At 35.7% G+C, this 9570-nt stretch overlaps 1 protein-coding gene across 1 annotated transcript; it reads right to left on the bottom strand.

Moving 5' to 3' along the window:
* Window positions 1-8275: 8275 nt before the first annotated feature.
* Window positions 8276-9528, bottom strand: LOC137577877 (putative gustatory receptor 36a). The gene is made up of 3 exons (XM_068291442.1): window positions 9077-9528; window positions 8487-8868; window positions 8276-8428 (listed from the first exon to the last, which is right to left on the bottom strand). The coding sequence occupies exons 1-3, from the start codon at window positions 9526-9528 to the stop codon at window positions 8276-8278; spliced, it is 987 nt and encodes a 328-aa protein (XP_068147543.1).
* Between the last annotated feature and the right edge of the window lie 42 nt (window positions 9529-9570).

Here is a 9570-nt window from a genome sequence, read left to right as displayed (position 1 = left end):
TTTTACACTGACATTTCGTTTGGCATAGAGTAGCACTTATCAACTTATTTTTAGTTTATTTCCAGTGTAATTAACCAGTACTGATTTAGATTTGTAGCATTTATCAACACTTGTAATCACTAAAGCTAGATGACAAACAAAGTTTTCCAACACTGTAGCTTAGTGCTAGGCTACCAACACTTACATCATGTTATTTGCATTTATGAAACATTTTTCATCCTTTGTGAGGCATTCATTAAAGAAAGGGGCTTGCCCTTTGCCTTAATTACAAACTAATTAATAAGCAATGAGTCAGCAGAATTGCCATTACTTTCAATACATAATGAATTGCATAACTTATGGCTTGCATAATTTTGGCTCGCTTGAATTTCCTGTTGGTTTTTGTTTTTTTTTTTTTTTTTTTGTTGACCAAAATTTGCAGAATCAACAAAAGAAAAAGCCGTTGAAAGTTCTTAACCAGCAAATTAGCATCGGTAAGCAAAATTCACTACAAAATCAGATCAGATTGTGGTTTAACACTCACAATCAGTTGTCAGCTGGAGTCCATGGAATCCTTGAATTCTAAGCCGGACGTGTTGGCTTTCATTCGATTTGCAATGCTTTGCGGTCAACAAGGCGAAGCATTAGTGGGAGACATCGAAGGAGAAGCAGGACGGCAAATGACGACCCTTTTCATGCATCGTGTGAAATATGCGAAGCACTTGATGTGACCATAACATCGCCTGCTGCTCGCCGGTTATCCAACACTGCAGTGTGGAAGCATTGTTGTGTTTGTTGGTAAAATTGTCGTAAATTAGTTTTAACACCTGACTGAGTGGCTTTCGAATGTCGCTTCGTGTGGGAGTTTTCATTTTCCTTTTCGTTTTCATTTCCTCAACAAGTTTCTGGCCACTTTCCTACTTTAGCTGTCAGCTTTTTTGTTCGATAGCCTAAAGGACGACCGGATGGGTAAAGAATAAATGTGGAGGAGAAGCAGTAGATGAACAGGGGGGATGGGTCCACAAAAACCCTTTTCTCGCATTGTATTTTCTGACTTTGTCATCTGTTTTGTGGAGTGTGAAATTAATGTAATCGCCTTTTAAGCATAAACTATGTAAGAACATCGATTTTCAATTACATTGAACGAGTTGGATTTGAGTTTTTGCTCAAAATAAACTCGAAATGCCAATGTATTAGGGTTAGTTAAGGTTACAAACTAAAACCTAATCCAAACTGATAAAATGTGGCACAAAAGAATACAAATAAAAGTAAATGGAAATGGCTCTACAGTAATACAATTTGAAAATGGTTCGTAATAAAGTTAAGCCAAACATTTGCGTTATTTGATTTTAAGTAAGGCATCATCAGCAATAACTTTTTGGTTAAAAATGTGTTTAAATAAGTGTTGAAAAGGAACATACGACACAAACAATGACAACCCAACAATTGTTAACAAAATTTTAATTAGTTGCAGTGTTGTAAGATACCAATAAATAAAAAAGGATTTCACAATATTTTTTACATTATTTCCTCATGGGGAGCTAGGAAACTCTCTGTTTGAAGAGACAGGGCCAGGAATATTAACTGATCTGAAATAATTTGGCAAAAATACAACGCTAAGCAAAATTATTCTAATGATTACTTTACCAAAAATACTCATAATTTTCTTACATACGTCTCGTTTGGCATCATTATATTCTACCCATTTGGAGTCACTTTACTTAACTTAAGTGTCCCAGACATCGTTAATTAATATGTTTGCTTAACTCTTACTCAAAACTAACGTCTAATCACTTAGACATTGAAGAAACTCTAGCCTAGACAAGAAAAAAAGAAGGAAATATGAAGAAAGAAAGAGACGAGAGAAAAAAAGGACAAAAGTGCCTCTTAAATTACAACCCATAATTTTCGCTTATTAGTTGAACGAGTTAGTTTCTCTTTCCCCCGTCAAGCTTGATGGGGGAACAGCAACTGGGGAATCATATGCATTTAACATGCAATTGCGTGTCGGGGAACTGAAATGAAAACATTATTCATAAGCAGACGTCGACATGAGAGCCATGAGAGGATCTAAAGCAACCAATGGCAATAGAGAGAAAGAGTCCTTATGTGGATATGTGTGTGTGTATGTTTTTTTTTAGGTTTTTGTTTACTATTACATAGTGCTAAGGGTAATTGTAAACTGTACGTGAGGAGTTCGACATCTTTTGAATGTAATCAAGCAGTGGGTTACTAATGAACTGCTTTTTACTTCTTCTCTTTTTGGTCAAATTTATTGAGCCATAAAGGTGTCAAAATGTCTACTTTGCTTGCTTTGCCCTCTCTCTTTAGATTTAATGCCATATTCGTTCATTGTGAATAATTAAGAAGATGTTTGCGTGTCCTGTATATATGTATGTGTGTGTGTGAGCTGTGATTGTGTGTGTGTGTACATGCCATCATCACCATAAAAAATCTCATTAGGCGAAATGTATAACATAATGACTTTGCATTTGCCTTTGCTTGCTTTCTTTCTTTTTGTTGATACTCTCCACTTTTCCTACTCTGTTTTTTGCAATCATTCGGCATATTCGCCTTAATAAATTAATAAGGAAAGATTGCATTTTTGCACAATAAAAAGAAATTTATATAGTTTTTTCCCCCCCAATAACAAACATTTTTTGTCTTGGCCATAATTTTAAATATGGTTGGCGAATAATGAAACTCAGCGTTAGAGCTGGAGCCACTGTTTTTGGTTACCAATTTTCCACCGGAAATTTTCGCGTTTGGGGGAACTCTTTTTCACATTATATGAACCATAATAGACAAACTTGTAAAAGATTTCTTGGTTTTCAAATCAACAAAAAATAGCTGAAAGTTAAAACCTTTTAAAAACCTTAACATCTTTACTGTGAAGCTCGCTTTCTTAAAAGAAACAATCTGGCAGTAATACTTGACCTCTTCTCTTCAACACATAAAAAAGGAAAACAAAAAAAAACTAAATCTAACTTTTAATTTCATAAATTTGAATGATAACATAAAATGAAGTACTACGTGTCGTATGAGTTATGCGGCCTTTGAATACGAAGTGTCCCATTGGCTTTTACAACATTTTTCCGATTGAAGGTTGCTTAAACATTTAAACATTTAAGTCATTATAAAGATTAAGTCCCAAAATTTGCTATTTCAATTATTGGTTATATTTAATTTCGAATTTATTTTAAAAATACCACTTTAAATATTTGTATGGCCACTAAACACAAAGCTTAGCTTAGCAAAGCTTTCCTTAGTCAAAACGAATCATATTTCTGTTTACGCATTTCACCAAATAAAAAAACATTTGTCCTTAAGCGATATACATATATTTTGTTTAACCAAATCCATGTTTTAAATGCACACACACACACACACAATGCAATCGCTCTTAATCAAATGTTAACACACTTCATTAAACCAAAAAAAAAAATACATCCTTCTAAATTTAACCACATACAAATGCTATGTACATATGTATAATAAATATCAAAATATATACGTTTTATCCATCCGCGAATATATGTACATACATATGTATGCATGTATGTATACATTTTTTTTGCCGCCCACAACTATGCAACAGTTTTTATATTTTTTTATTCTGTTGGGGTTTTTGCATTCAAAAATTCTCTCAACCATTTTGACGCTTCCGTTTCCGTAGTCATTTCCTCGCTCTCCATGTGTGTGCGTGCGTGTGTGTGTTCGCCCACAATTTTTTCATTTGATTTGGTGTTTTGTTATTTGGCAATTTGATTTGTTGCAACAATAAGAAGAGCAAAACAAAAAAAAATCTATACCAAATTCAAACAAAATGTTCAACATTTTTGTGACACTTGCACAAGCGAAAAATTTGTATGATGTCAAATTTTTTTGCCTGGCATTTGACGGAATGACAAATGGCTGGAATAGTGTATGGAATCTGAACAATTTTTTACCTAAAAATTAAACTAAAAATTTAAGTTATTATATGACAAAAAACACGTCAAAATTTTACCTTTCACTTGGCCTTTTGTCTGCCCACAAGACAGTGAGAGGAAGAGAGTGAGTGAGTGTGTGGAGGGGAAAGGACTCGGGCACTTGAGACTTGGCCACAGCTTTCGCTGTTTAATATGCACTCGAGTGCACGTCAAAGTTTCAGTTTCAGTTCAGTTCAGTTTCAGTTGGATACCTCCGTCCGCTAGTCGCTACTTATGCCTGCCAGCTGCGGGCTAAGAAAAGAAAGGAAAAAAATAAGTGTTGAGCAAACATTTGATGTTCATAGAATTTTGCAACTGCATCGTCATCATCATCCTCATCATCTTCGTGTATGTGTATGTGGAGCCTACTCGTATCGGGGGCATGTTTGTCAAACTATGAACTAAACTATGGTGAACTAAAGATGTTTAACACACTTTACGCAAACAATTTGTAAGGTGGCGGCACAGTGAGGTCATGTGTACCAAGGATACAAAAAGGAATGGAAAGAGTGAAAGTGCACTTTTGCAAATAGTGTCAACATTTCGTTGTTTTCTTGATTTTTATATCGAAATTGCTTTAATTTTCAAAATTTAGGTACTATGGAAAAAGTGTGACAACTACGAATTTTATAATTGTTTGTTTATTATTTTTTTTTTAATTTGAAATACCCAGAAAACTTTAAATGATAATGTGGAGGGGTGAAAACCAATACTTTAACTACCAACTAATTAGAGAATCGTTTTTGAAACATTCTTGATTTGATTTCAATGCAATCCAATTAAGCAAATAGGTTGCGCCCTATCGCAATTCCCTAATCACGTCATTAGTCTAGTTTGCCGTCATTTCGAAATTTGAGGCCAGTAAGCAATAATGCCCGATCTGGTTACGTCGATGCTTCGGATGAGCTATCTCTATGCCCGTCTGATAGGTGTAATGAATTTCGAAATCAATTTAAAGACAGCTCGTCCTCGAATCACTACTACCACCACCATCTATGCTGCTGTTGTGAATGTGTTATTCTTTAGCGTTGTGCCTATAAAGATATTGACCAATTCGACGGTGCATGCAATTTGGACACGTTCCAATCTCTTGCATGAATACGTCTTTGTAATGGTGGCTGCAATACGTCTCATTGGAGTTGTTCTAACTATTATCAGTCGCTGGTATAAACGTCGAAAAATCATGCAATTCGTTAAGGCGTTGCGGCATTTATATATACAGAAACCTCAAGTGAAACAATTATATCGTCGCGGAGTGATAAGCAAAACAATTTGCGGAGTAGTTTCCGAATCTCTCCAATTGGCAGTCGGATTGGATGCCTTGAAGAGTCATCTAACGTTTGAAGTGGCTTTAAGTGTTACTTTGCTTTACATAGTGACGGCTCTGCTGAATCTAATAATAACGCAATATTATTTTGCCATGCTTAACATTCATGGACATTTTATTTTGCTTAACTACGAATTAAAGGGCATCATAGCGGAAGCCAAGTCTCTAAGTTTAATCAAAAGGCCCCCAAGAAATCGCGGAATGGGTGTATTTGTGACAAAATGTTGTGATCTAGCCGATCGTGTTGACAAAGTAGCTCAGACAGAATCCGAGTTGCACAACATCTTTACTCTGATGTCAAAAATCTTTGGCATTCAGGGATTATGCATATCCTCCACCTACTATTTAACCACTGCGTCGACTATCTACTTTACTTTTAGTACTTTTAAATATGGCATTGAGGGCATGGGTTTTTCGAATTGGGGCCTGGTGATGATATGCGTTTCGACAGTTTTTCACTATGCGGATGGTTGCCTCACTACATATATATTGTTCTATGTGATGGATGCCCATGCTAAGATGTCTTCAATTCTAGAAGAACGCACTATATTGAGCCCTTGTCTTGACGAACGCTTCGACACGGCTGTGAGTATTAGCTAAACACTATGTCTATGTGAATAATTCAGTTTGATTCTTACAGTTGGAAAGTCTGCAATTTCAATTGACTAAAAATAAACCAAGAATACGCGTTCTCAATTTGTTTGATATAGGACGTGATGGTATGATGTCAATGGGTAACTCACTCATCATAAACACTCTACTTCTTATACAATATGATATAGCTAACTATTCGAGCTAGATTAGAATTAGAAGTCAAAAAAGCGTTCCACCTAATGTGTACTTTAACTATTCGAGATTTCAGTGTCGGGGTTTGGGGAAAAAAAAAGGCCGCAGGTTTGGATGCCAGTGTTGGTATTTAATGTAGGAATCGAGAATAATAACAATGAATATTGCAGTCTGTCATTACTTGAATTCCGCATTACATATTATTTAAATTTTGTTTGCTTTTTCGTCAAATAAATATACTTTTGCCTATTACATTACATTGCTTTCTGTGCTATCCCTTTTAATATAGATAAATAGTGATACAATTTGCAAATATTGTAATCAGATCATTATAACCCTCATTGAAGTTAAATTTTCAGACATTTGATCAATGTTTACATGCCAAGCATATTCATGTTCGATGTCTATAAGTAAATCTACATACATACATAGATTTATACATAGATGAAAACCTAAAACTCTTTTGCAGCATGTCAGCAGGCACTTCACTTCAGTCTTCTGGGTCTTCTCCTTGTCGTTTTCTTGTTAGTTTTGGCTTCAGAAAATGTTACCCAAGTAGACGATGCAGAAGGCAATGCATTATGCTAAAATGTCATTGCTTGCTTATTGGCATTACGTCTCTTTTCGCTCTCCCCTCAAATGCCCCTCTCCAACTGTATTTCATTTCCCTTCTCTTGACAAAGTTGGCAATGCATATTGTGGCTTGTCGGGTGCAGGATTAAACTGCGACTTATGCTAAGCAGCCAAAGAGAGAGAAAGATAGAAAGCGAGAGCAGTTGCAAGATGCCGTTGCAGTTGCAAGTAAGAGAAGGAAATTGAATGGAAGCTCGTTTATTTTGCCGCTCTTGCGGCTAAGTATTGATGCTGCCATCGTCGGATGCCTGTCGCTGGATTTGTCAGTGTCAAGTCAGTGTCAAGTTTTCTTAGTTCCCCGAGATGGCATGGGAACAGGGAATGGAGAATGTTATAAATGCCTGGGCAATCGTCAATACAAAAGGCATCCCGTTTATTCACCTACTCAATATCATTCCGGCCACTAAGACTGACTGTATGAAATGGCCATTATCGGTTGCTTTGGGCGCAATTACACATGCCATTGACACAGTGTGCTGGAAGAATGGTTCGGTTCAGTTCGACTCTGTGTTCCGCAAGTTCTTTCAGTCATTATTGTGTTTATTTTATGAGGGTCGTGTTTTTAACAGCTTTACTTCGTCCTATACACACATAACCACCCACAGCACCTCACACACATGCACAAAACACACCTCCACACTCACTCTCAATCTTTTACACCCACACGAACAGACAGACATCCGGAGGCAGCAGCAGCAACAAAGAAATTCACCAGGACAACGTCCTTGTACAAGGTTTCTTCTTCTATTGATTTCTCCCTTTTAATACATGTAAGGTATACATATACATACATATGTATACATATGTATGGGTAGCTATTCCTTTAACATGCATAAAAGTTCTCTTTGTTGTCATTTTATAAAATTATTTTAGGTGTATTTAGCTTTTGAATAAGAAGTTTCTTTTTTAAATTATTTAGATAAATATGAACTGGATTTAGAATCTACTTATGTATATGTATCTACTTTAATATAATTGTGAAGACTTGAAAGTTTTATGAAATGGACATTTACAAATGCACTCCAATATATGTAAATCGATAAAGCTATCGAATATATTTAGGTCAAAGGTTTAGAATATGTTCAAAAAAGAAATATGTATGTCATGAACTTTGATCTTTTAAATAGCATCCAAGAGATCAATCTTTAAACAGATTTTCGAAAGTTACGTACAACCCTTAATTTCCCAAGTTATCGACATTTACATCGATAACATTAACATCGATCTAGCGATTTGATCGAGTTTTTGCAATGTATGGAATTTTAAGTTTTATCAACGATCTCTATGTTTCTACTATATAGAATCTATATTATAGATAGAGTATAAAAGTAGCTAATAGATGATGTCTACTCTTGTGAATACTAGAAGCTGCTCGATCGAGATTCGATTAATTCCGTATATCAATATTTTGCGATTTTAAACAAACATTGAACATCCCTACAATGTAACTCTACATAACAAACTAGTTGAGTTTGATTTGTTTTAATCAAATACAACAAAATATTCCACTCATAATGCCCTGAGAAGCTCAAAAATACTTATGTACATAATGTTCGTTAAACTAAAATTGTAAATGTGCCTAAAAATGTTCAATATCATATTGAATTAATAATAAAGAATTAATCACAACGGAGTTGATCATGATCATAGCACTCGGACGTTCCACATCATAAAGATGAAGTACAGATAGTTTTAATGGATTTCTCAGCAGCTGTAATTGAAGGTTCTCCAACTGCAATGGAATATGAATATTAATATCTGCTTAAATCAGTTATTAAACCAATACGAACCGCAGTTTCTAGTCGCTCATCGAGGCTCGGTGCCAACAATGTCCGATCGCCCATCAGTCGCCTCATTTCGGCATCTGCATCCAAAACATAAAACATTATAAAGACACCAAAGAAACCATCGGAAAAGTAAAAAAGAATGTAACTGCATGTGAATACAGTGCTCCACATTGATAGTTTTAGATTAAACATGTTGGATTTTGCGGCAGTGAAGGTAAAGTATATTAACGCTACAGTCGTCAGATAATAGATGAAAGCTATGCAGAATCCTTGAACTCCAAAAATTTCAATCATTAGTTCATTTAATGTTTGCAAATCAGATTGAGTCTTTGCAATTTCATCCACACGATCGGCCAGATAACAGCATCGGGTCATTAAACCTCCTCTGCCACGATGGGAATAGCATTTCAGGCTGAGTAAGCGAGCCTCCTCCAGAATGGAATGCAATTCATAATTGAGTAATATGTAATGTGCATGTATATTGATCATGGCAAAATAATACTCGGATATGATCACATTGAGTAAAGCAGTCAAGGCAAAAAGTGAAAAGAATGTGAACACCAATCCGGGTGTTAGAAATTTGTAAATCACACTTAATCCGGTCATCATTTGTGACCATTCCGAGAAAAAATGCACAAAGAAATTTGCAAAGCACACCGCGACGTAAGAGATGCCTCACACGAGGTTTCGCCACGTACAGAGACCAAAAACCATTAAATAGACGCATAACTTTTCGTCGTCGCCGCCAGCGAATTATCAGAGACAAATAAACACCACCGATACGAAAAACTGATGCGGCCAATAACAGTGACTGATGTATAAGATTCGGTCGATCCCATAAAGTGAAAAACAATGAAGATCTTAGAATTAATACTGGAAACATGCAGAAGAACAGTCCATTGATTATCACAGCATAGATAGTTCCTATTATGGTCACTCGTGCTCTTCCCGTTTTCGGATTCATCTGGAAATTCAAAATTCCCATGAAACGGGAATAATAATAATGTATGTGTAGTATCCATTCAACAAAGATCAGGTTAGACATACTGCTAATGGTAAACTGAATCGGATTTTTCCACATTGCATA

Source organism: Drosophila tropicalis, unplaced genomic scaffold, assembly GCF_018151085.1.
Source record: "Drosophila tropicalis isolate 14030-0801.00 unplaced genomic scaffold, ASM1815108v1 contig_593, whole genome shotgun sequence".
In the NCBI taxonomy this organism is placed as follows: Eukaryota; Metazoa; Arthropoda; class Insecta; order Diptera; family Drosophilidae; genus Drosophila; species Drosophila tropicalis.
Note: the sequence above shows the minus strand (reverse complement) of the source record. Positions and strands in the feature narration are given on the sequence as shown.

Bases quoted from the DNA above. Each gene is read 5' to 3' on its own strand.
- LOC137577877 (XM_068291442.1), bottom strand. From the start codon at position 9,528: ATGTCTAACCTGATCTTTGTTGAATGGATACTACACATACATTATTAT. The intron at 8,869-9,076 runs GTGTGATTTACA...CCATCGTGGCAG, and splicing joins ACAAATGATGACCGGATTAA to AGGAGGTTTAATGACCCGAT. The intron at 8,429-8,486 runs GTTCGTATTGGT...ATTCCATTGCAG, and splicing joins ATGAGCGACTAGAAACTGCG to TTGGAGAACCTTCAATTACA.